Here is a 27249-nt window from a genome sequence, read left to right on the forward strand (position 1 = left end):
GATTAAGGGCTGCTAAAGCAGTCAGACTTCTTTCCAGCTCTGATAGCCTGGAGACTGTCAAAATCTAAAATACCGGTGCAGATCTTTGCTTCTGAAATGCAAACCTACTTTTGGCTGACTTCTCCTTCTGTGGAGAAAATGAGGACTGCAGATGCTGGAGATCAGGGTCGAAGAGTGTGGTGCTGGAAAAGCACAGCGGGTCAGGCAGCATCTGAGGAGCAGGAGAGTTGATGTTTCGAGCATAAGCCCTTCATCATGAATGAGGGGCTTATGCTCGAAACACGATTCTCCTGCTCCTTGGATGCTGCCTGATTGGCTGTGCTTTTCCAGCACCTTCTCTTTCTGTAGGTCATAAACAGCTCACTTTAGTAAACACTTCAGCAATTATTGGTAGCTCCCCTTATTATTTAGCATAAGTCACATGATTTCTTGAAAATGTTGTTTTGAACCAATGATTAAAAAAAGTTTCTGATCTGTTAAAAAAGTCACCTTCGCAATCTGAAAACCAAATACTCATTTACCTCTTTTAAATCACAGGTTCCCAAATAATAATAATTCATTGCAATAGCAAGCTCCAATAACAGCAATATAATCATGAAGAATTAATCTGCTTATGGGATGTTGATTGAATAATCAATGCAATTCAGGACCCTGGAGGTAACTCCATTGAACGTCTGACAGTGGTGATGAGAACTATTACATCTACCTCAGATGACATGATGTGACTTGGTTTAATATCTCTTAAAGACACTTCTGAGAGTACAGAACTCCCTCAGTACTGAGTTGGTGTGCCAGCCTTGATAGTTGTGATCAACTGCTGGAGTGGGATCTGAATTTACAACTTTATCACTTAGGGGCCAGAATGCTATTAACTGAGCTACAGATTACACATTATTTACTTCAGTCACTATTCCTTTAAATAACAAGGGCATTTGTTGTATCTATAACAAACCATTAACAAAGCAGTGTACTGCTTCTTTAACAAAGCAGGTTCACTGCCCCTTTAATTTGAAAAAAAATCTATTTTTCTAATCAACGTGTGAGAGATGTGATAACACTCTTCTGGAGAAGGTGGGACATGAACAATGGCCTCCCAGTTCAGGGGTAGGGACATTATCACGGTGGTACCAGAGGGCCCTTTACTGCCCCTTTAACAGAGCAGGGACATTATCCCTTTACTAGTGCAGGGACTCTGCCCCTTTAACAGAGCAGGAGCACTGCCACTTTAAGACAGCAGGGACACTGTTGCTTTAAGAGAGCAGGGACTCTGCCCCTTTAACAGAGGAGGAGCACTGCCCCTTTAAGAGAGCAGGGTGCTGACCCCTTTAACAGAGCAGGAGCACTGCCCCTTTAAGAGAGCAGGGTGCTGACCCCTTTAACAGAGCAGGAGCACTGCCCCTTTAAGAGAGCAGGGTGCTGACCCCTTTAACAGACAGGAGCACTGTCCCTTTAAGAAAGCAGGGTGCTGACCCCTTTAACAGAGCAGGAGCACTGCCCCTTTAACAGCGGAGGGACACTGCCCCTTTAAGATGATGTTGGTGTGAGCTGAGTGCGCCCTCTGCTGCCGAGCTGCCGCCAGCGCCGCTCGTGGCGAATCTGCGGCTGCGCGGGATTTACCTGGCGCTGGGTCACCATGGCGGCGGGGAGCGGCCTGAAGAAGGAGGAGAAATATGACCGACAGCTGCGGTGAGGGGGAGGACGGACACACGGGGACGGGGACGGGGGACGGGGGACGGGGGACGGGGGACGGGGGACGGGGGACGGGTCCCTCCACCCACCCACCCACCCACTGGGTTACTCGCTCATTGTAACCTGCGGGCACCCCCCCGCCCCCCGGGTCTCATATTCCCACCCACTGGACCCTCCCCATTGGAGCTCCCTGGCCACCCTACCCCACCCCACCCCCCCACTACCCCCCCCCCCACCCTACACTATCCTACTGCCCAGTGGATCCCTCTGACAGGATTCCCCTCCCCATTCCCTCCTGGCTGATGATCCAGCAGCATAGCCCCCCACCCCCACCCCGATGTGTCTTTGCCAGGTACTGGGGGTGGGGGAGAGACAGTGCAGTCTCTGCATCCTGACTGTTGGCTCATTGCTCTGTCACATTGAGCTAATGTCTGCAGGAGGCTGTTGCACCATCAGCTTCTAGATTAGAGTGGTCTCTCCACCCTGCAGGTTCTCTGCCTCTATTCCTGATGAAGGGGTTTTGCCCGAAACGTCGATTTTCCTGCTCCTCGGATGCTGCCTGACCTGCTGTGCTTTTCCAGCACCACTCTACTCCAGAATCTGGTTTCCAGCATCTGCAGCCCTTTTTTTTTTACCCTGTTGGACCACCAGAAATGTTGTAGCCAAACGTAAACCCCATTCTACCCTAATCTGATGGCCAGGCGTGGTTGGTCTCCAGTGGGAGGTTTGTAGGAAGCCGATGAGAATCGGGAACTCTGGTTTTTCATTTTTTGTTTCTCTGGTCGTCCAGGGAATTCAACATAGGTCACAGCATCTCCATCTCTATCGAAACCATCAGCACAAACAGCAGTCTCTGTGTACTGGTTCCATATCACATTATGCCAAGTTCTCTTCATTGCTGACTGAACTACATTGACACCTGCTTGTGAAAATGCTCCTCCTTTTGAAATCCTTCATTGTGACGTCTCTTCTGTATCCCTGAAATCATTCCCAGACCCACAACCCTGAAGAGTAATCTGTTTTTTTCTGATTATCTGACATCTTGTGGATGTCTGACTGTAATTGGCGCTGTGCGTTCTGTTGACGTGGTCCCATGTTCTGGTATACCCTCCCTCCCTTTGCCTGTCTGCCTCATGTCTTCCTTTAAGACACTTTAAAAGTCTACCACTTTTGGTCACCTTTCTCTCTTTATCGCACAGCATCACATTTCATTGAATTGTGCATCTTTATCTTGGAGTGGTTCACTGTGTAAAAGATGAGTTCAGTAGTTGTTGTAAACAATAACTTCCTATCTCCAGCAGCACTCCAGTGCCTCATGTGAGATCACGGAAGTTTTAGAGTCATAAAGATGTACAGCACAGAAACAGACCCTTTGGTCCAACTCAACCATGACTTGGCAGGAGATTATGGGGTTCATGAACATTTGTGCAGTTTAATTTTACTTGGCATGTTTGTTTGTATTGAGTGGAGGGGAAATAGGGGCAGTCAGAGTCATGAAGATGTACAGCATGGAAACAGACCCTTCAGTCCAACTCGTCCATGTCATCGTTCTTGCCAGTATCTGGCCCATATCCTTCCAAACCCTTCCTATTCATATACCCAACAAGATGCCTCTTAAATGTTGTAATTGTACCAGCCTCCACCACTTTTTCTGGCAGCTCATTCCGTACACATACCACCCTCTGTGTGAAAAAGTTACCCCTTAGGTCCCTTTTATATCTTTCCCCTCTCACCCTAAACCTATGTCCTCTAGTTCTGGACTCCCCCACCCCAGGGAAAAGATCTTGTCTATTTACCCTATCCATACCTTTTTATGATTTTATAAACCTCTATAAGGTCACCCCTCAGCCTCCGACGCTCCTGGGAAAACAGCCCCAGCCTGTTCAGCCACTCCCTGTAGCTCAAATCCTCCAACCCTGGCAACATCCTTGTAAATCTTTTCTGAACCCTTTCAAGTTTCACAACATCTTTCCGCTAGGAAGGAGATCAGAATTACACGCAATATTCCAACAGTGGCCTAACCAATGTCCTGTATAGCCCTGTACAGCCGTAACATGACCTACCAACTCCTGTACTCAATACTCTGACCAATAAAGGAAAGCATACCAAACGCCGCCTTCACTATCCTATTACCTGCGACTCTACTCTCAAGGAGCTATGAGCCTGCACTCCAAGGTCTCTTTGTTCAGCAACACTCCCTAGGACCTTACCATTAAGTGGATAAGTCCTGCTAAGATTTGCTTTCCCAAAATGCAGCACCTCACATTTATCTAAATTAAACTCCATCTGCTACTCCTGAACCCATCAGTTCATCTGGTCAAGATCCCATTGTAATCTGAGGTAACCTTCTTCGCCGTCCACTACACCTCCAATTTTGTTGTCATCAGCAAACTTATTGACTATACCTCCTATGTTCACTTCCAAATCATTTATATAAATGATGAAAAGTAGTGGACCCAGCACCGATCCTTGTGGCACTCCACTGGTCACAGGCCTCCAGTCTGAAAAACAACCCTCCACCACCACCCTCTGTCTTCTACCTTTTGAGCCAGTTCCGTATCAAACTGGCTAGTTCTCCCTGTGTTCCACGAGATCCCACCTTGCTAACTGATCTCCCATGGGAATGCCTTACTGAAATCCACATAGATCATGTCTAATGCTCTGCCCTCATCAATCCTCTTTGTTACTTCAAAAAACTCAAATCAAGTTCATGAGACATGATTTCCCACGCACAAAGCCATGCGGACTATTCCTGATCAGTCCTTGTCTTTCCAAATGCATGTACACCCTGTCCCTCAGGATTCCCTCCAACAACTTGCACACCACTGACGTCAAGCTCACTGGTCTGTAGTCCCCTGGCTTGTCGCAAAGCATTTTATTATATAAGAAGCAAGCGGGTAACTGGAGAAAGGATTGGGCCACTAAAGAATAATGAAGGAAGGCTGTGTGTTGAACCTGAGAGAATGGGTGAGATTCTGAATGATCACTTTGCATCAGTGTTCACTGAGGAGAGGAACATGATGAATGTTGAGATTAGAGATAGAAGTTTGATTAGTATGGATCACGTTGATATAAGTAGGGAAGATGTGTGGGTAAGCTAGAGGTTATTAAGGTGGACAAATCCCCAGGACCGGATAAGATCTATCCCAGGTTGCTGAGGGAGGCGAGAGAGGAAATAGCTGGGGCCCTGACAGATATCTTTGTGGCAACCTTTGTGGTGAGGTGCCGGAGGACTGGAGGGTTGCTAATGTTGTCCCCTGTACAAGGAGGGTAGTAGGGATATTCCGGGTAACTACAGACCAGTGAGCCTGACGTCAGTGATGGGGAAGTTGCTGGGGAAGTTACTGAGGGATAAGATCTATTTATATTTAGTAAAGAATGGGCTTATCAGTGATGGGCAACATGGTTTTGTGTGGGGGAGATCATGCCTTACCAACTTAAGAGTTCTTCGAGGAAGTGACCAAGTTTTTAGATGAAGGAAGGGTTGTTGATGTCATATACATGGACTTTAGTAAGGCATTTAGTAAGACTTTAGATGGTAAACTAATAGAGAAAGTGAAGCCACATGGTGTGCAGGGTGTTCTAGCTACCTGGATAAAGAACTGGTTGAGCAACAGGAGACAGAGAGTAGTAGTTGAAGGGAGTTTCTCGAAATGGAGAAAGGTGACCAGTGGTGTTCCACATGGATCAGTGTTGGGGCCACTGTTGTTTGTGATTATATTAGATTACTTAGTGTGGAAACAGGCCCTTCGGCCCAACAAGTCTACACCGACCCACCGAAGCGCAACCCACCCAGACCCATTGCCCTACGTTTACCCCTTCACCTAACACTACGGGCAATTTAGCACGGCCAATTCACCTAACCTGATATACATAAATGATCTGGAAGAGGGCACTGTTGGTATGATCAGCAATTATGCAGATGACACAAAAATTGGTGGAGTAGCAGAAAGCATAAGGGACTGTCAGAGAATACAGGAGGATATAGAGTTGGGCAGAAAAGTGGCAGATGGCTTTCAATCCAGACAAATGTGAGATGATGCATTTAGGCAAGACTAACTCTAGGGTGAATTATAAAATGAATGGAAGAGCCTTAGGAAAAGTTGATGAGCAGAGAGATCTGGGAGTGCAGGGCCATTGTACCCTGAAGGTTGCTGCACTGGTGGATAGAGTGGTCAAGAAGGCATATGGTATGCTTGCCTTCATTGGATGGGGTATTGAGTATAAGAGCTAGCAAGTCATGTTAACGTTGTACAAGACATTAGTTCGGCTGCATTTAGAATACTGTGTACAGTTCTGGGTGCCACATTACCGAAAGGATGTGGACGCTTTGGAGAGGGTGCAGAGGAAGTTTACGAGGATGTTGCCTGGTATGGAAGGTGCTAGCTATGAAGAGAGGTTGAGTAGGTTAGGTTTATTTTCATTAGAAAAAAGGAGATGGAGGGGGGAACCTGATTGAGGTTTACAAAATCATGAAGGGTATAGACAGGGTGGATAGAGACCAGCTTTTTCCCAGGGTGAAGGATTCAATAACGAGAGGTCACACTTTCAAGGTGAGAGGTGGAAAGTTTAAGGGGGATATACACGGCAAGTACTTCACACAGAGGGCGGTGGCTGTCTGGAACGCATTGCCAGCGGAGATGGTAGAGGCAGGCACAGTAGATTTATTTAAGATGCGTCTGGATAAGTGCATGAGTAGGTGGGGAGTAGAGGGATGCAGATGCTTAGGAATTGACCGACCGGTTTAGACAGTACGTTTGGATCGGCTCAGGCTTAGAGGGCAAAAGAGCCTGTCCCTGGGCTGTAAATTTTCTTTGTTCTTTGTCCTTACCACCTTCCTTAAACAGTGGCACCATGTTAACCAACCTTGGGTTGACTCAAGATCTCTCTGCTTCGGAGTTAAAAGTTTAATAGCTCTCCCTGTATTCCCTCTGTTAGGCTGTGGGGAGACCATGGTCAGGAAGCACTGGAGGCTGCTCATGTCTGTCTGATTAACGCTAGCGCCACTGGAACTGAAATCCTGAAGAACCTGGTGCTTCCTGGTAAGATTGGAGCATTTACTATCCCAATAAAACACAAAATATGATCAATGACAGCCAATCCATCTGTAATCTTTATTTCCACAATTCTCATTCCCTAGGAATTGGATCTTTTACCATTGTAGATGGCAGCACCGTCGCTGGGGAGGATGTTGGCAATAAGTGAGTTTTTTTAACAGCCTAACATTTTATTTTGTCCATGTGCGGTTTAACATTGACAATGTCATTTTTTGAATTGGTGGAGGCCAGACTCCTCCTCATCTGGACCTCCAGAACTCCCTTCCTCAGTATTGAATCTACTCACCTTATTTCGACATTTTAATCTATGGTTTTTTTGCTCCGAATACCTTCTGTTCCATTCCTTCTCAAGCCCAGTGACTGATGTTTGAACTCTTTGACCTGAAATATTTTGTACATTTGAACTCTGTAAAATGTGATATTGTTCACCTTTCTTTGGTGGGACTTATTGCTGTTGGAAGCTGTGCTTGCTGATTCTTGTGTGCAGTGTGATGTGATTCCAGAATGGTTTCTGAAATGATCAATGTTTTCTTTCACTCTGAATGGGGCACAAAGATAAGCACAATGTGAGAATGGAGAAACAATACTGTACATTTTGGACATCCCTTATCACAGCACGGGATGTGAGTCTATAAGGTTAAGCAAGCGTTATCAGTCTCAAGTTGTCTAGAGCGCAGTTAGAATCAACCTCATTGCTGTGGGCCTGAAGTCACCTGTAGGCCAGACTGGGAACAGTTGGCAGGTTTCCTTCCTTCAGGGATATTAGTGAACCAGATGGGTTTTTACAACAGTTAACATTAGGCTGAAACAAACAGCGAGAATGATGGAGAAACTGAGCAGGTCTGGCAGCATCTCTGAAGAGGGAAAGCAGAGTTAATCTTTCAATTGGATGATCTTCCAGTAGACCTGGAAAAATTTAGAGGCAACTGGTTTTAGCCAAGTACAGAGGAAAGGGAACCCTGGCAGGAAAGGAAAGAACACAATGGAAAGGCTGTGATGGGGTGGAAAGCACAAGGGCTTAAGTGAAAAAGGTGTTGATGATGCAAGACGGAAGGGAATGATGGTGGAACACAGAGAACCAAAAATGGGGCTAAATGAGCTGCAGTTGATTCAGAGTTTCTCAGTTCCATTCAGTTTATGATCAGTGGTAATGCTAATATCTTCGGAGATTCAGCGTGGGTAATATTATTTAATATCCAAGAGCAATGGTTAGATTCTGGCTTGTTGCAGGTTACTATTACCTGACAGTTACATAGTGCAAATGGTCCTTGCCCTCTCTTAACCCAAACCTGAGTGTGACCATATCTTGCTGCACGTGTGTAGTGACTGTATCAATATCTGAAACATTGCAAATAGTGTCAAACATTGCAACATCTCCACGTCTGATCACTATGGAGGGTAGGTCATTGATGAAGCAGCTGAAGATGGTTGGGTTTACAATACATCCCTGGGGAGCTCCTGCAGAAATATCCTAGGGCTGAGATGACTGACCTCCAACAACCACACCATCATCTTACGTGTCACATATGACTCCCAACCAGTGGAAAGTTTACCCCTATACCCATTGATTCTAGGTTTGCTAGAGTTCTTGGCTCCACAGCTTTTCACTGACTGAATTATATTCTCTTGCAGCTTCTTCCTAACCAAAAACAGTATTGGACTGGTGAGTGCTTTGGATTTTGTTTTTACATTCTTGTAGCTATGATCTGAAATGGTCCTTCTGTGCACTGACGCTCAGTGAAGAGGGCCTGGGTGCCACCTGATGGTGTGGCCATGCTTTCAAGTGTCAGCTGCAGCTGAGTGCTCTCTGAGTACTGACACAGCAAGGCCAAACCTGCTGGAACTGTATAACAAGCGGATTCGGTGCCTTCCAAAGAGGGAGAATGAGAGAGACTAACATGATATTAAAAAGGCAGATGAAACTCTGGGATTCATTTCTGGTGAAATCGAATTGAAAAGCAGAGAAGTTACATTACACTTTTGTTTGTATAACTGTAGAGTGCTTTGCATAGTTCTAGTCTACAAATTAAAAACAAATTGGAGGCACTGGACAAGGTGCAATAAAAAGATTTCTGGGATAATATTCTAATCAAGTGGTTATATCTGTCTGGCATTCTCTGTTTGGCATCGTCTCCACGCTCCTGACCTTGGCCTTCCCTGCAGGGATGTAAGGAGTTTACTAGCATCCTAGATCAGACAACGTGTTTTATATACCTTGGGCATGCAGTGACAGACCGTCTGGCGTTGCACATTCTCCCCGTGTCTGCGTGGGTTTCCTCCGGGTGCTCCAGTTTCCTCCCACAATCCAAAGATGTGCAGGTCAGGTGAATTGGCAATGCTAAATTGCCCATAGTGTTAGGTGCATTAGTCAGGGGTAAATATAGGGTTGGGGAATGTGTCTGGGTGTGTTACTCTTCAGAGGGTCGGTGTGGACTTGTTGGGCTAAAGGGCCTGTTTCCATACTGTAGGGAATCTAATCTAATCTGTTCCTTGATGCAGAGCTGAATGCATGCATTGGGGAAGCAGCTACCACCTTTAGCTGGTCTGCGGATGGAGTAACATGAAGTTGGCCCCAGGACCTGACTGTTTCCATTCCAAGGTGTTAATGGAAGTAGGGGAGCACAATGTAGATGTCGTAACTATAATCTTTCAGAGTTCCCTAGATACAGGAGCTGTCACTCTGTATTAGAAAATTACACCATCTCACTCCACTTTTTAAGAAGGGTGAAAGAAGAAAACCAGGGAATTACAGACGAGTTAGTCTAACAGCTGTGGTGTGGAAATTGTTGGAGTCTGTCATCAAAGATAGGGTAAATAAATACCTCGAAAATTTTCAGTTAATCAGGAAGAATCAGCATGGATTTGTGACCGGTAGGTCATGCCTGAGAAACCTCATGGAAAACTTTGAAGACATGACTGAGGTAGTAGACAGGGGAATGTCTATGGATGTTGTTTATATGGACTTCCAGAAGGCATTTGAAATAAGTTCCACGTGAGAGACTGTTAACTATTTTAAAATCTATGGAATTAAGGGCAAACTACTGACATGGCTGGGAAATTGGTTGAGAGATGGACAACAGAAAGTAGGGATGATGGGTAGGTACTCTAATTGGTAGGATGTGACCATCCCACAAGGTGTCCATCAAGGATTTGTGTTAGAGTCCCTGTTATTTACATTCGTTGTTAACGACTTGGATAATGGTCAGAAAGTCATGTTTCAAGTTAAGTTCATGTGTAGTGAAAGAAAATGGATGTGCAAAGAGACTTAGGGTTCATGTGCATTTATCTTTAAAATGCCACAAATAGGTGCAGAAAATAGTAAAGAAAGCTAATAGAATGCTTTATATCTAGAAGATTGGAGGATAAGGATGCTGATGTTTTGCTGCAGTTATACAAAACCCTGGTTGGACCCCACTTGGAGCACTGTGAGCAGATCTGGGCCCCACATCTTAGGAAGGATCGATCGGCCTTGGGGGGGGGGGGGGATACAACATTAGATTTACAAAGACAATACCTGGACTTTAGGGTTTATACAATTTAGGCCTGTTTCCTCTAGAATTAAGAAGGTTAAAGGGGTGATCTGATTGAAGTCAAGGTAGATATCGGAAGTCTGTTTCCGATGGGGATTCTAAAAATAGATGGCATAGTCTGTGAATTAGGACCAGACCATTCAGGAGAGACGTTAGGAAGCTCTTCTAGACACACACTGTGGGAGATGTTTGTAACTCTCTTCCACAAATGGCAGTGGATGATGGACTATTTGTTAATTTTGAATCTAAGATTGATAATGTTTGTTAAGCAAAGGGATTCGGGGATATGGGACAAAAACAGGATATATGGAGTTAGGCCATAGATCAGCAATGACCTCATTGAATGGTGGAACAGGCTTAAGGGGCTGAATGGCCTACTCCTGTTTCTGTGATCCTGTATTTTCAGCCTTATGTTTGCAGTACTTTGCTGTGCCGAATGAATGAGATGTTGTTGTTGAAAAAAGAAGCACGGTATTTCCAAATTTCCCTGTCTACAGGGCATATCCTGGTAGGGCCAAATCACATGCAGCAGCCCCCTCAAAGGAAGAGTCCTGCATTCGTCAGCAGGCAACTTCCCAAGGACCTTCTGCATGGTGAGAAATCCAAAGCCAGAAGACCAGTAGGGTGCTTTGTGTTCTTAATCAATGAAGCTTGTGAAGTGAAGGCCGTAGTCATTGGATATCACAACTGGCAGTTGCTAATCAACAACAGGGGGAAATAATGACCCCTCCTTGGGCTGGCATGAGGGAGCCACAGTGATTTGGTAAAGTGCAAACAGCAACGCATAGTCACACTTGGCAGCTTCATGTGCAGCACTAATCTGCTTCTCAACTACTGGTCTAGTCAGCTATCAGCAAACATATATCAAGTCCATCTGGAACAGACTGTTTACTGCATGGCCATTACCTTTCGTAGATGGACCAACCTGTACTTGTTTGGAAAATTTGAACAGGTTGGGTCTCTTTTTCTTTCTAGATTTGAGATTATAAAAGGAGTTTGAAAAGATGGACCTGGCAAAGATTTTTCCACTTCCAGAAGAGACCAGAATGAGGGGCAATGAACTGAAGCGAGTCACTGATAAATACAGTGGAATTTTCATATGAGCTGGTTAGGCCATTTGACCCTTTGAGACTAATACCCCATTCAATAAGATCTTTGCTGATCTGGTTGTGGTCTTAGATTCACTTTCCCATCTGCCCCTCATAATACTCAATTGTTTCGTCTATCAAAAACCTATCTATCTCAGTGGTGGGCAGCATGGTGGCACAGTGGTTAGCACTGCTGCCTCACAGCGCCAGAGACCCGGGTTCAATTCCTGCCTCGGGCGACTCTGTGTGCAGTTTGCACATTCTCCCTGTGTCTGCATGGGTTTCCTCCGGGTGCTCTGGTTTCTTCCCACACTCCAAATATGTGCAGGTTAGGTGAATTGGCCAAGCTAAACTGCCCGTAGTGTTAGGGTGGGTAATGGGTGGGTTGTGCTTCGGCGGGTTGGTGTGGACTTGTTGGGCTGAAGGGCCTGTTTCCACACTATAAGTAATCTAGTCTCAGTCTTGAATATATTTAAGGACAGCCCCACTACCTACTGGGAAGAACCTTCCGCACACTCAACATCAGAGAAAAGAAATCTCTCCTCATTTCAAACTTGAAAGACCATGTATTCTTAACTACATCCCTTACATTTAGTCTCCTTAACAAGAGAAAACATCTCTGTGGTATTCATCCTATCCAGTCTCCAAATCTTTCATATTTCACTAAGATTGCCTCTTGTTCTTCAAAACTCAAATGGCCACACGCCAAACCTGTTCAGTCTTCCTGAGATAAGCCCTTCATCCTAGGAATGAGTCAAGTGAACCTTCTCTGAACTGCTAATAAAATTATTTGTTTTCAAATAAGGAGCATTGTGTACAATTTTGATCTCCAGATGTGGTTTTACCAAGGTTCTGTACAGCTACTGTACAATTTCGCTACTGTTATATTCCATTCACGAGAAATGTCTTTTAGAATGACAGAAATGCAGAATTCTCAAAGAAGGGTGGAGGTGAATACTACAGATTCATTTAAGAGTCTGGATAAATGCCTGAAGCAGAAAGTACTAGAAGAGCATGGTGATGGGAGATGAAATAGGGCTGGAGCAGGACAGTGTGGAGCTTAAACACTGGGGTTGAGTTGAATGGTCTGTCTCTGTGCTGTAACTGTTTAGTCAGGGGAGGGTATTCGTTTTGACGTTCATTACTAGAGTGAAGGTTTAGTATTTCTGTTTCTTTTTCCATTCAGAACCGAGCCCAGGCAGCCATGGAGCTCCTTCAGGAGCTGAATAGTGATGTCAGTGGAAACTTCATGGAGGAGGTAAGGAAGTTTTTAATTTCACAACAAGCAATGTCATAAACTGATGTATCCTGTCCTGTTTGACAGGAGCAGTGTCCTATGTTGTGTTGTAAAAAGGGTGGTGGAAGCAGATTTTATGGCAGATTTTGAAATTGGATTGATAAATATTTTGAAAAGGAAAGAAGAAGGAGAGAAAAACCATGGTGGACTAACTGGCAGCTCGTTTGTAAATTACAGTATAGATGTAACGGACTGAATGGCCATGGCATGAGTTATTTGGAGTGCACAATGAGTTAGTCACTTGCCCACAACATTGTTTGAAAGGGTTAATGTCTGCAGTGTTGTGTGTAATGCCTCCTACTATGATGGAGAAGATTACATGAGAGAGGGATGCATCATGGCTTCACCAAAGATAGTCATGCTACTGTGAAGCTGTATATCTTATTTTAAGATATAGAAAAACATTATTGTTTGAACTTATTGAAACCTCACTGATCTCCCAAGCTAGTTAATTGAACATACAACACAACGCACAAAGAACGCCGCTGGATGACAGACTGGTTAGTCGGTGATGTGTGGGGCTGATGGGCTGGGCCTAGGATGGAGTCCTTTCTGCTTTCTTGGGAGTGCTCTCAAATCTAAATGGTTCCATTCCAGGGTCCCACATCATCACCTTATGCCAACAGGACAGGGGAATAGGATCTCAGTTTATCATTTTACCCTGTTTCCAGGCTGTGGATGACTTGGACTTTCCAGGCCTGGTCAACCTTGAGGAATGGGACTGGTGTCACACAGACAGCAGTGATTAAGGAAGGACATCAGTTATCTAGTTACATTTGTGTGAGCAGCCAGCAATTTTTGTAAAGAAAAGATAATAGGAGGGTATTTACATTTGAGGCTAAGATTTATGTGTATGACTGTGTTTTCTTTTGGAATTGACTGAGTTATGAAATCTTGACACTTTTTCAGAGCCTTGAACAGCTGCTTGAAAATGACCCCACGTTCTTCCTCCGATTCAATATAGTGATTGCTACTCAACTTTCAGAAAGGTAAGCAGCAGTTTTTTAAATAGTTGTTTGGTACCTTTCTTCTCCATTAAAAAGCCTGACATGTCAGGAATGCTGTCAATAGAGTGATTGCAGTCAGCACAGAGGAAACGTGACATTATCTAGACAGACTACTGCATCTACCAGCTTCAGCATTCACTTCCTTCACTGACATACACAGAGGCATCAGGGTGTACCATCTACAAGATACCCTGCAGAAATTCACCAAAGCTCCTTCAACAGCATCTATCAAACCCACTGCCTCTACCACCTAGTGGGAAAAGTAGTTTAGAGCTAAATTCAGCAGTTTTGAGGTCTCATCACAGTTATACCTTAGGAAATGTGGCTACCAGTTTGGGCACAGCAACTACCCACAACATCAATGTGTTAAATGACAAGAACATCCGTTTTTAGTGATTTTTGGTGAAAGGATAGTTGTTATTCCTGCAGGCTGTTCTCTGAAATACGAACATGGGACCATTACATCCACATGATGGACAATAGGTCCTCATTTTAAAGTCTGTTGAAAGAGAGCACCATACCCTGCAGTGCTGTACTGGAGCTGTCAGTCCTGGGTTATGTGCTGGTTATTAGTCATCTCGTTACTACTTGTCCATGTTTCATGGAGCATTTGGGTTATTACAACAGGTGATGGTTTCATGGTCATCTAATCTGATGACAGGCCACGGACAGTCAAGAATATTGAATAAACATTGACAATTTATTGCAGTGGGATTGAGTAATGTCACCATCACTGGATTACTTGGCCAGTCACCTGACCATTAGGCCTCAAGTTGCTTGGTTTTCTCTGCAAATCAGATATTTTAAAAGAGGAATGAGTGAATGCCTGTTCTTTCTTGGGCAGTTTAATGATATTGTCCATTAGCTTCTGAGACACATGCTAACAAGACAGGGGGTGGAGGGTTGGTTTTCAGACTGGAGGCCTGTGACCAGTGGTGTGCCACAAGGATCGGTGCTGTGTCCACTACTTTTTGTCATTTATATAAATGATTTGGATATGAATGATGGAGGTATACTTAGTAAGTTTGCAAATGAACCAAAATTGGAAGTGTAGTGGATAGTGAAGAAGGTTACCTCCGAGTACACCAAGATCTTGATCAGATGGGCCAATGGGTCAAGGAGTGGCAGATGCAGTTTAATTTAAATAAATGCGAGGTGCTGCATTTTGGGAAAGCAAATCAGGGTGGGACTTATACGCTTCATGGTAAGTATGTAAGTTAGCTCACTGAGCTGGAAGTTTGTTTTCAGATGTTTTGTCACCATACTGCAGAATTGGGCTGAGAGGTTGCAAATGGAGTTCAATGCAGCTAAATGTGAGGTGATTCACTTTGGGAAGAATAACAGGAAGGCAGAATACTGGGTCAATGGAAAGATTCTTGGTAGTGTGGATGTGCAGAGGGATCTTGGAGTCCATGTACATAGATCCCTGAAAGTTGCCACCCAGGTTGATAGTGCTGTTAAGAAGGCATATGGTGTGTTAAGTTTCATTGGTAGAAGGATTGAGTTCCGGAGTCGTAATGTCATACTGAAACTATACAAAACGCTAGTGTGGCTACACTTGGAATATTGTGTACAGTTCTGGTTCCCCCATTACAGGGAGGATGTGGAAGCATTGGAAAAGGTGCAGAGATTTACCAGGATGTTGCCTGGTCAGGAGGGAGGCTCTTATGAGGAAAGGCTAAGAGACTTGGGTCTGTTCTCATTGGACAGAAGAAGGCTAAGAAGGGAATTGGATAGAGACATACAAGATGATCAGAGGATTAGATAGGGTAGACCGTGAAAGTCTTTTTCCTAGGATGGTGATGTCAGCTTGTACGAAGGGGCATAATTACAAGTTGAAGCATGGTAGATTTAAGACAGATGTCAGAGGCAGGTTCTTTACTCACAGTGGTAAGGGCATGAATGCCCTTCCTGCTAAAGTAGTTAACTCAGCCACATTAGGGAGATTTAAACAATCCTTGGATAAGCACATGGATGATGATGGGATAGTGTAACGGGATGAGCTTAGATTAGTTCACAAGTCGGCGCAACATCGAGGGCTGAGGGGCCTGTTCTGCACTGTATTGTTCTATGTTCTATACTAGGTAACATTATCAGTGAGAGTCTCCGGTGATGCGCTGGTTGTATGTCCTAACTTGCCACCAGGATACATGAACACCAACTAGCCACCGAAAGACACAGCCCACTATCACTCATTTCCATACATACAGACGAAAAAGGATACCATTTTGACTGGGACAGCGCACACATCCTAGGACAGATGAAACAAAGACTCTCTCGAGAATTTGTAGGGGCATGGCATTCTACCAGAACTCCATCAATAAAAACATTGACTTAGATCCCATCTACTTTCCCTTGGGTGAAAAAAAGAACCAGAAATGACATCACCCGCCTTAAGGAACCAGGACCCATAAATAGAGAGGCGGGACATAACACCAGCGCTTCACCGGAGACTCTCACTGATGTTACCTAGTATGGTGACAAAACATCTGAAAACAAACCTTCCAGCTCAGCAAGCTAACTTATAGACTTATCATCGACTTGAGCTTCAAATCTCAAAAATTGCTACCTTCATAGTAAGGTCCTGCGGAGAGTTGCTGAGCAAAAGAGACCTCTGAGTGCAGGTTCGTAGTTCCTTGGAAGTGGAGCCGCAAGGAGATAGGATAGTGAAGAAAGCGATTGATATGTTTGCCATTATTGGTCAGTGCATTAAGTATAGGAATTGGAAGTTCATGTTGTGGCTGTACAGGGCAATAGGTTAGGCCACTATTGAAATACTGCATGTAATTCTGGTCTCCCAGCTATAGGAAGGATGTTATGAAACTTGAAAGGGTTCAGAAAAAATTTACAAGCATGTTACCAGGGTTGGAGGGTGTGAGCTGTAGAGAGAGGCTGAATAGGCTGGGCCTATTTTCTGTGGAGCGGCTGAGGGATGACCTTTACAGAGGTTTATGAAATCATGTGGGGCATGGATAGGGTAAATAGACAAGGTCATTTCCCAGGGGTGGGGTAGTCCAAAACTAGAGGGTGTAGGTTTAAGGTCAGAGGGGAAAGATTTAAAAGGGATCTAAGTGGCAACTTTTTCATGCAGAGGCTGGTGCATGTATGGAAAGAGCTGCCAGAAGAAGTGGTGGAAGCTGGTATAATTACAGCATTTAACAGGCATCTGGATGGATATGTGAATAGGAAGAGTTTGGAGGGACATGGGCCAAGTGCTAATGGGACTGGGTTGGTTTAGAATATCTGTTCGGTGTGGACTGAAGGGTCTGTTTCCATGCTGTACATCTCTGACTCCATAACAAGCAAAAATATTACTTTCTCCCCACTTTGAGTAGCAGAGAATAGATAAGTCAATCTAAGGGATTGCTGTTTTAAGTTATTTACACATGACCATCCACTTAACTATAAAATAAACGAGATGTATAAAAGCAAATATAGTGCATGCTGGACATCTGAAATTAAAAAACACATTGCTGGAGAAACTCAGTAAGCTCAGATAGTTCTTTGAAGCAGAGTTACAAAGAAATGTCCTTGGAGTTATTGACAGATGCTGCCAGACTTGCTGAATTTCTCCAACGTTTTCTGTTTTCATGCATTTTATATAAACTGATCGACTTATGTTTCCCATTGTCAGTTCATTGCTACGTTTATCAGCCATCCTTTGGAAAGCTGATGTGCCACTGCTGGTGTGTCGGACGTATGGGCTGGTTGGCTACATGAGACTGGCTGTAAAGGAGCATCCAGGTAGACTTTCGTATAATTCTACTTCTTGAGCAGTAATGCTCATTCTGCTGTGCTGCTGCTCAAAGTGAATCAGATAATACCACAGGATCAGTGTATTGTTTTATTAAATGGCATAACTGCTGTGTAGTGAGCAGAGAAAATTCAGGGAAGATTTAATAGATGTCAAACTTATGCAAGGTGGGCTGGCTGGGTTGCACCCTCAGGCATTAAAGGAAGTAGCTGAGAGATTTTGGATACACTGGCAATAATTTTCTAAAAGTCCTTAGATTGTGAAAAATTCTCAGAAGATTGAAAACTGCCAATGTGCAATGTAACTGCAAACAAACAGACATTTTTAGATAACTTACAGTGTGGAAACAGGCCCTTCGGCCCAACAAGTCCACACCGACCCGCCGAAGGGCAACCCATCCAGACTCATTCCCCTACATTTACCCCTGCCCCTAACACAATGGGCAATTTCGCGTGGCCAATTCACCTGACCTGCACATTTTTGGACTGTGGGAGGAAACCGGAGCACCCGGAGGAAACCCACGTAGACACGAGAATGTGCAAACTCCACACAGACAGTTGCCTGAGGCGGGAATTAAACCCGGATCTCTGGCGCTGTGAGACAGCAGTGCTAACCACTGTGCTGCCCAAACAGGATAGGGAGATGGCTTAGTATGTCATTTGCTAAAATGTTAGAATCATTTACAAAGGATATAAGAGTGCATTTAGGAATATGATCAAGCAGAGTCAGCAAGGCTTCATGAAGAGGAAATCCTGCTTTCCACATTTATTAATAACTAGAACCCATGTTGAGTGGATAATTGGGGAGGCAACTGAACTGTTGACCTGTTATGGGAATGCAGTATAAAAATGGGAATCTTGCTGACACAGGATGTAAGTTTGGTCGCTGAGCTGGAACCTTCTCAAAACTTGCTGAAACTCTTCAGACACTAGTCAGACCACAATTCAAATAGAACCTGGAAAGGTTGTTTCCCTTGTGGCAGAGTTGGGCCAAAGGGCATAATTTCAGAGGAAGGGTTGCCCAATTAAGACAGAGATGGGGAGCAATTTTATCTGAGGGTAGTGAACCTGTGGAATTCTTTATCACAAAGACCTTTCAAGGCTGTGCCTTTTAGTATTTTCGAGGCTGAGATAGATGGATTTTTATCAGTAAGAGAATCCAGGGTAATGAAGAGAAGGCAGGAAAGTGGAGTTGAGGATTATTGGACAGCCATGACCTCATTGAACTGCAGAACAGATTTGGTGGATTTTCTCCTCCTATTTTGCAGTCTTAGAGGTATTGACAGAGTTATTAGGGAGAAACCGTTCCAAATGGCAGGAGCATTGATAGATAAATATCAGAAATTGAAGATGATTGGCAAAAGGACTAGAAGATGGATGAGAATTTGTGTCATGGAGAAGTTTGTTGTGATCCAAAACAAGCAGCTTGAGAAGTTGGGTGGAAGCTCGTTCAAGAGTAACTTAAAATGGGGGAACGGATTGTAAGATTAAAGAGGGGCGGGGTGTGATAAGTTTGATCCCTCTTTCAAAGAGGGACAAATATATTTGCAAATACACATATGTGCATATGTAAATAATTGTCCTCTGGAGTGTTAATATGACCTATAGCATTCAAAATCCTTAATTTGTGCCTTTTAAATTAAAAAAAAATATTTTCCCTTGTGAGCCATGGATTATGATCAAACTTTGATTGTTGAGACGATTGGGATGCAGCAAACTTTAGCAACCAAATCGTGATGTGAATGCAAGACCTCAAGGTACTTGATGCATGTGTTTTCTTTTCAGTTGTGGAATCGCACCCAGATAATGCGCTGGAAGATCTGAGACTTGACTCACCTTTCCCACATCTGAAGGATCACATTCAGGCCTACGACTTGGATAAAATGGACAAAAAGGTTAGCAGCAAATACAGTGAAGGTCCTTTTTTAATAAGAGCATCAATTTCCCAAGATTTGACGTGTATAGGACCAAAGGCTCCAAATCTCAGGTTGTGGATTTAGCCACTTAGGATTGAGATGAGAAAAGAAATTCTGCCACTCAGAAGTTGTGAATGTTTCAAGTCCTCCATTCCAGAGAGTTGCAGATCCTGTCATTGTGTAAGTTCAGGACTAAGATCAAGAGATTATTCAGTCATTACAGGAATCCGATAATATGCGGATCAAGGGAGGGAGGTGGAATGGAAGTGGAGTGGAGATCAGTCATGATCTTAATGAACAGTAGAGCAGGTTCCAAGTGTACTATGACCAATCCTGCTCCTATTTTTTCTGTCCTTAAGAAAATGACCAGTGCTAAAAATGATTTAGAGGGCTTAGAAATTGCTTTTGCAGTTTTGCGTTGAGAATGAAAATGTGCAGAGTAGGCTAGAGGAGTGATTGAAGGTGAGAGACTTGGTTTTCAAGTTACAAACTTTCATGTTTCTCAAGTCCTCACAGTTGTTATGAAGGCATAGAAGTATACTGTACCTTTTAAGAAAGTTAAAAGCTAGCAGAACTACCTGACAGCACCAAGTGTTCTGAACAAAATATAATGTAACCTTTTGATCCAGCAGCTAGGGTAGATGGTTGCCTGGAGACAAAAACAAATTTTAATTAGGCCAATCAGTTTAAATTATATCCCCCCAAAATACCAAACTCCAATCGAGTTTGAGCTTAGTATATTGACAATCTTAAAAACCAATGACCCAATCTGATGCTTTGGGGATAACGACTGTGGAAATGCAAACAACTGGGGGGAGAACTGCCAAAAGACCAACAGATGTAGGCTGCTAGTCAGAACTCTCTGAGAAGTACCTGTCTAGAGAAGGAGTTTGCACAGAATAAAACATCAACACCAACCTGGAGAGCCAATCTACAGAGGAAGATACAAAGAGAAGATTTGACAGCTGGCTGGTTATGAAATTTGAATTTTTTAATTAAATCTTACTCTGTTTTATTGGATGAGTATTATAGAAGGGAAAGTAAAAGATAGGTTAGAGGAAGAAGTTGTAAATAGTTAATTATTCTCTGTTATACTTTAAGAAATAAAGCTGTTACTATTTACTTTAAGTAGTTCTTGGCATCTCGAATTTTCACAGATTACTGCACAGGATGAATCTTTTCTGTGTTGCTGGTTTAAAATTAACATAAGGGGTTTACCCCGTGTCGTAACACAGTTTCAATTTATAGTTGCAGAAAATGGTGTTATTTTACAGTAGTACCAGGTACCTAAAGCAGGAAAGTATTCCTGAGCACTAAAACTTACCTTTAAGTACCTAAAAACTCATGCACAAAAATAATGTTCCGTTTGACACTGTAATGGATACTTGTGCAGTTGTATTATGTGTTAGTTTAGTAACAGTTTATTGCCATTAATATTGTAGGACCATAGTCACACTCCATGGATAATTGTGGTAGCCAAATACCTGGAAAAGTGGTGCAGTGAGGTAGGTTGTAGATTTTTTTTGTTGATATTACCTTGATAAGTAATCCTTATCCAGCTGAGAAAATATATAACTGCAAATAGTTCTGCGTATGTTACAAAGAATTACTTTTGATCTCCACAGGATTTGTTTCACTTCGCATGTTTCAGATGCCATTATGAAATTGGGCCATTCGATGCAATGAACATAGAAAAATATAGCACAGAACAAGTCCTTTGGCCTACAATACTGTGCCGAGGATTAATCCTAACGTAAAATAAAATAACCTTACCTACGCACCCCTCAATTCACTGCTGTCCATGTGCATGTCACTTAAATGGCCCTAATGACTCTGCTTCCACCACCAGCCCTGGCAATGCATTCCAACTCTCTGCACAAAGAACCTATCTCTGACGTCTCCTCTATACCCTCCTCCTAATATCTTAAAGCTATGACCCCTCGTCCCAGTCATTCCTGCCCTGGGGAAAAGTCTCTGGCTATTGACTCTCTCCATGCCTCTCATTATCTTCTATACCTTGATCAGGGCACCTTTTTTCTTCCTCCTCTCCAGAGAGAAAAGTCCAAGCTTAGTCAACCTCTCTTCATAAGGCAAGCCCTCCAGTCCAGGCAGCATCCTGGTAAACCTTCTTTGCACCCTCTCCAAAGCCTCTGTATCTTACCATAGTACGGCGACCAGAACTGGACACAATATTCCAAGTGTGGTCTCACCAGGGACTTGTAAAGCTGTAGCAAAACCTCGCAGCTCTTAAACTCGATCCCCCTGTTAATGAAAGCCAAAACACCATTTGCTTTCTTAACAACCCTATCCACTTGGGTGGCAACTTTGAGGGATCTATGTACTTGAACACCAAGATCTCTTTGTTCCTCCACACTGCCAAGAATCCTGTCTTTAATCCTATATTCAACATTCAAGTTCGACCTTCCAAAATGCATCACTTCGCATTTATCCAGGTTGAACTCCATCTGCCATTTCTCAGCCCAGCTCTGCATCCTGTCTATGTCACGCTGCAGCCTGCAATAGCCCTCAATACTATCAATGGCACCTCCAACCTTTGTGTCATCTGCAAATTTACTAACCCACCCCTCAACCTCCTCATCCATGTCACTTATAAAAACCACAAAGAGCAGAGGCCCAAGAAAAGAGCCCTGCGGTACCCCACTCAACACTGACCTCCAGGCAGAATACTTTCCATCTAGAACCACTCTCTGCCTTCTGTCAACCACCAATTCTGAATCCAGACAGTCAAATCTCCCTGTATCCCATTCCTCCTGACTTTATAAATGAGCCTACCATGGGGAAATCTTTATGGATGTTTTGTGTTTGTGAAAAGCAGTGATTTTAACTTCTGCCTCCTGGTGATTTATTTAATTCCCCTTTTATTCCCCCCCCCCCCCCCCCCCGCCCGCCACTCCTTGCTGACCCAGTCTTCACTTATCCTATTTCAGGTTTTGCTGGGATGCTGTGCTGCTAATTAAGTCATCGTTATTCATATAGTCTGTCCTTGCATGAGCCATGACAATGCAGACCCCACCCTGGTGTAGTAAGATTCACCAGATCGCAGTCAGGAATGTTGTTTCCCTGGCTGACATTTCCTTCCCTATTCCAGGAATGCTGATGCTAGTCTGAATGTCCATAATATCTCCATCAGAGATCACTTGGATGAGTCTGCAGAGTGCTCTGTGTGACCATGGAACTGTATCTGCACAAATATTAATCACTTCAGACGAGGAGTAAGGGAAATACATTTGATGCAGTGCGCATTATAATATGTCTTTAGGTCCAACCAGTTACAGGCAGTCCCTGGGTAGTGAATGGGCTCCTTGTTTGAGTCTGTTTGCAAGTTGATTTCTACGCAAGTCCGAATGCAAACAGGACAATATAAGATCACAGTTCATAAGTACAGGAAATATTTGTATGTTGGATCTTTAGATTTACACCCCTGTATGGGATAACCTTTGTATGTTTGAGGGCTTGAAAGTCAGACGTTCATAAATTATTTACCACCTGCTCGTTATTATTACTTTTTGGAGTAACGTTATCAAGTATCAGCTGTGGCTTAGCAGGTAAGACCATAAGACATTGGAGCAGAATTAGGCCATTTGGCATATCCAGTCTTCTTCCCCCCCCCCCCCCCCCCCCTCCCCTTCCAACCATGACTGATATGTTTCTCAACTCCATTCTCCTGCCTTCTCCAATAACCCTTGCTCCCATTACCATTCAAGGACCTATCTATCTCTGTCTTAAGTACGCTGAATGATGGCCTCCAAGATTAACTGCCGACTAGCTAAAGAAATTCCTCCTCATTTCAGTCCTAAAGGGTTGTCCCTTCACTCTGAGGTGGTACCCCTCCGGTCCATTTCTCTCCGACTAGTGAAAATATCTTCTCCATATCCACTCCATCCAGGCCCCTTTGCATTCTGGAAGTTCAATGAGATCCAACTTAAACTACATTAAGTACAAACCCAGAGTTCTCAACTGCTCCTCATGTGACAAGGCCTTCATCCCTGGGATCATTTTTTTTTAATCTTCCTCTGGACCCCCTCCAACACCAGCACATCTTTCCTTCGGGCTGGGGTCCAAAACTACACACAGTATTTTAAATGTGGTCTGACCAGAGCCCTACGTAGCCTCAGCAGTGTACCTCTGTTCTTGTATTCTAACCCTCTTGAAATTAGTGCTAAGATTGCATTGTCTTCCTGGCTGAACCTGCATGTTCACCTGAAGAGAATCCTGAACTAGGGCTCCCAAATCTTTTTGTGCTTCAAATTTCTGAAGCCTTTCCACATTTTAGAAATGAGTCTGAGCTGTTATTGTTCCTACCAAGTGCATAGTCTCACAATTTCCCACATTTGTGTTCCATCTGTCTCTTCTTTGTTCATTCTCTCAGCCTTGTCCAGCTCCTTCGGCAGCCTCCCCACCTCCTCAACATTGCCTGTCCCTCCAACCATCTTTTGCGTCATCTGTAGACTTAGCAACAATGCCCTTTGTTCCTTTATCCAGGTCATTAACGTGAACAGTTGTGGCCCCAACACTGACCCTTATGGAACTCCACTAGTCACGGGCTGCCATCCTGAAGAATACCCCTTTGTCCCTGTTCTCGTGTCTTCTGCTAGTCAGCCCATCCTCTATCCATGCCAGCACTTTGCCCCTAATACTTAAGAGCTCTTATTCAGCAGCCTCTTGTGCAATACCTTGTCAAAGGACGTCTGATACACTGACCTCCTTGAGCCAGACTCACTGCAGAGAATTTGAGTGACACTGCCAGTGACATTATGAAGATTGCCTTTTGATGAGACATTTAAACCGAAAATCTGTCAGGCCCCTCAGGTGGCTGTAAAAGATCTGATGGCTACTATTTAAGGGATATTGCAAACAATACCCAGCACAAACAAAGATGGATGTGACTGTTGAGAGGCCAGATATTTCAGCCACGGGATTTCGCTTCAAACGTCCCTCAGTGTGGTTTCTTAGCTCATACCACCTTCAGTTGCTTCATCAATGACCTTACCTCCTCCATATGGTTGGAAGTGCGAATGTTCACTGATTGAAGAGTTGCCAAGTGTATTAAGCGGGGTACAGAGTAACAGACTCTGATGCATGCTACACCGACTAGAAAACGTTCAGTCTGGGGTTGATAAATAGCAAGTGACCATTATTACCATACACGTGCCAGGCAATGACCATCTCCAACAGGAGAGAATCTGCCCATCACCCCATGACGTTAAATGGCATTGTCATTGCTGATTCGTCTCCATCAATATCCTGGGGCTCACTATAACCAGAAACTAAATTGGCTGCAAGTGTAGGTCAAAGACTGGGAATTCCAAGATGAGTAACTCACCTTCTGACTCACCAAAGTCTATCCACCATCTGTAAGATACAAGTCAGGAGTGTTTTGGAATGGTCTCCACTTACATGGTTGGAGCTTCATTCCTAAACACTAAGACAAAGCAGCCTGCTGGATCAGCATCCCATCTACCACCTTCAACATTAACCCCCATCACCACTGATGCACAGTGGTAGCAGTTTGTAACATCTAAATGGTATATTGCAGCAAATCACCAAGGCTCCTTTTGACAGCATTTTCCAAACTTGTAACCTTTGCTATCTAGAAGGACAAGGGAAGCAGGTAAATAGGACCAGCACCCCCTGCAATTCACTTTCAACCAGTCACCATCTTGCTTGGATCACAATCCTGGAATTCCCTCCGTAACAGCATTGTGGGTCTACCTGCACCCCACAGACCGCTGTAAGTCAAGAAGGCAGTTCAACGCCACCACCTCAAGGGTAAACAGGGACGGGCAATAAATGTCGGCCTGGTCAATGATGCCCATATCTCATAAGTGAATAGATCAAATGTTTTGTAGAAGGTAGGTCCAAGGCTGCAAAGTGCTGTGGGTCTTTGATATTCTGACAGATCTACATAAATTCATATTTTCTTGTTGAGTAATCCCAACATAGTCCTGTGCTGACATCCCCCTTTAAAGCCATTGGTACTGTATTTTTGTGATCTTTGTGATTGGGATTGCCTCTACGAGCAGAAACTCACGTTTCCTTTTCTTTTAAACTATGCAGCACAGTAGTCAGTTACCAAAAACGTACAAAGAAAAGGAAGCATTTCGAGAGTTAATACGTCAAGGTATGAAATTGTAGTTTTGGTTTCTGGATGGTTCTGTCAGATTTGGTGCACATAAACAGCTAATTCTCTGTTTTGGGGTCTTCCTAACTTATTTGTCAAATTAATAGTGCCTGTAGTGTAGTGATAGATATAGGACAGATGTCAGAGGTAGTTTCTTTTCTCAGAGTAGTAAGGGTATGGAATGCTTTGCCTGCAACAGTATTAGATTAGATTACTTAGTGTGGAAACAGGCCCTTTAGCTCAACACGTTCACACCGACCCGCCGAAGCGCAACCCACCCAGACCCATTCCCCTACATTTACCCCTTCACCTAACACCACGGGCAATTTAGCATGGCCAATTCACCTGACCTGTACATTTTTGGACTGAGAGGAAACCGGAGCACCCGGAGGAAACCCACGCAGACACAGAGAGAGCATGCAAACTCCACACAGTAAGTCACCTGAGGCAGGAATTAAACCTGGGTCTCTGACGCTGTGAGGCAGCAGTGCTAACCACTGTGCTGTCCATATTCGCAAACTTTACGTACATTTAAGTCGTCATTATTCAAGCATATGAATGTACATGGAATAGTGTAGGTTAGATGGGCTTCAGATTGGTATGACAGGTCGACGCAACATCGAGGGCCAAAGGGCCTGTACTGCGCTGTAATGTTCTATGTTCTATGGTCAGGCAATTGGGTCAGCAATCTGAAGGTTGAGAGTTTGAACCTCTGTAGCCTGATGTTGTGCAATTCAAAAACTCCAGTGGGCATGCACCAAAAATATGACCATGTGAGGCATTGTTTCTCTCAGCCCTGCCATGGCATAACGTACTGCTATATGTGACCCAATAGCCACTGAAATTTGAATGTAAGTTCTTCATCAAATATACTCTCAAATGATTTTGATGGGAAGAGCAGGAAGATCGTTGCAAACTAAATGGTCCCATTTTAACTGGAATGGATGTTGGGGGGTGGGGTGGGTGGTGAAGGTGTGAAAGTGCCAGAAAAAAGTGACCTCGAGCTGTACGGGTCAGGTTGTCGGTCTTGGAAGGTGACAGGACAAATGGAGAAAGCTGTTTAAAAGGGATTTTGGAACCATGGCCTTTATAAGCAATAAACAAAGGCTTGGTGTCTAAAAGCCAGGAGGTAATGCTGAACCTTTATAAAACACAGCTCGAGTTTTGTCGCCAGGTCTGGGCACCATACTTCAGGAAAACCATCAAAGCTTTTGAGAAGGGGCAGAGGAAATTTATAAGATGATACCAGCGATGGAGGGACTAGAAAAGCTGATCTCTCCTCACTTAATGGCCACAAGGCCACTAATTACTTCATTTTCTTGCCTTGCGAATTAATTCAGGATTATTAAAGAAAGACAATGGAACACCAGAAGATGAAGAGAACTTTGATGAAGCAATCAAAAACGTCAACACTGCCCTGAATCCTACTAAGGTATGATTGCTGGTGCCATTGTTTCATTATGTGCTGCTTTCTGATATTGAGCATGAGATTGACACACCAGTGAACAAATATCAGAAGATTAGTAAAGGTATCTCCTCCTCATGTCATGCTGCTACATCTTCCCTTGCCATCCAAGCTGTAGCTTGGAAGTTGAAGATCTTCATATACTCCACATTGTGTAGCTGATGCAATAGAGGACATGCATTTTAGGAGCTGTTACATCACTTGCTGTGTCCCCACAGCTGCAGTCGACAGAACTCGTACAGCTGTATCTGTGCTTCTGCAATGCAGCCAATACTGTCTGGAAGTGATTGAGTCATAGCTAATCA

The 27249-nt window shown here is 43.9% G+C and overlaps 1 protein-coding gene across 1 annotated transcript in view; it reads left to right on the forward strand.

Moving 5' to 3' along the window:
- Positions 1-1587: 1587 nt before the first annotated feature.
- nae1 (nedd8 activating enzyme E1 subunit 1) overlaps positions 1588-27249 on the forward strand; it is a 62793-nt gene continuing 37131 nt past the window's right edge. The window contains exons 1-11 of the mRNA XM_043706532.2: positions 1588-1686; positions 6628-6731; positions 6830-6890; positions 8379-8409; positions 12551-12622; positions 13571-13650; positions 17303-17412; positions 19207-19316; positions 20780-20842; positions 25416-25479; positions 26820-26911. Coding sequence (XP_043562467.2) covers positions 1634-1686; positions 6628-6731; positions 6830-6890; positions 8379-8409; positions 12551-12622; positions 13571-13650; positions 17303-17412; positions 19207-19316; positions 20780-20842; positions 25416-25479; positions 26820-26911 — 840 coding nt within the window. The 5' untranslated portion in view covers positions 1588-1633. The remainder of the gene's footprint in view (positions 1687-6627; positions 6732-6829; positions 6891-8378; positions 8410-12550; positions 12623-13570; positions 13651-17302; positions 17413-19206; positions 19317-20779; positions 20843-25415; positions 25480-26819; positions 26912-27249) is intronic.

The sequence above is a fragment of the Chiloscyllium plagiosum genome, unplaced genomic scaffold (genome assembly GCF_037043375.1).
Source record: "Chiloscyllium plagiosum isolate Xiang-an unplaced genomic scaffold, Cpla_swu_hap1 HiC_scaffold_17, whole genome shotgun sequence".
In the NCBI taxonomy this organism is placed as follows: Eukaryota; Metazoa; Chordata; class Chondrichthyes; order Orectolobiformes; family Hemiscylliidae; genus Chiloscyllium; species Chiloscyllium plagiosum.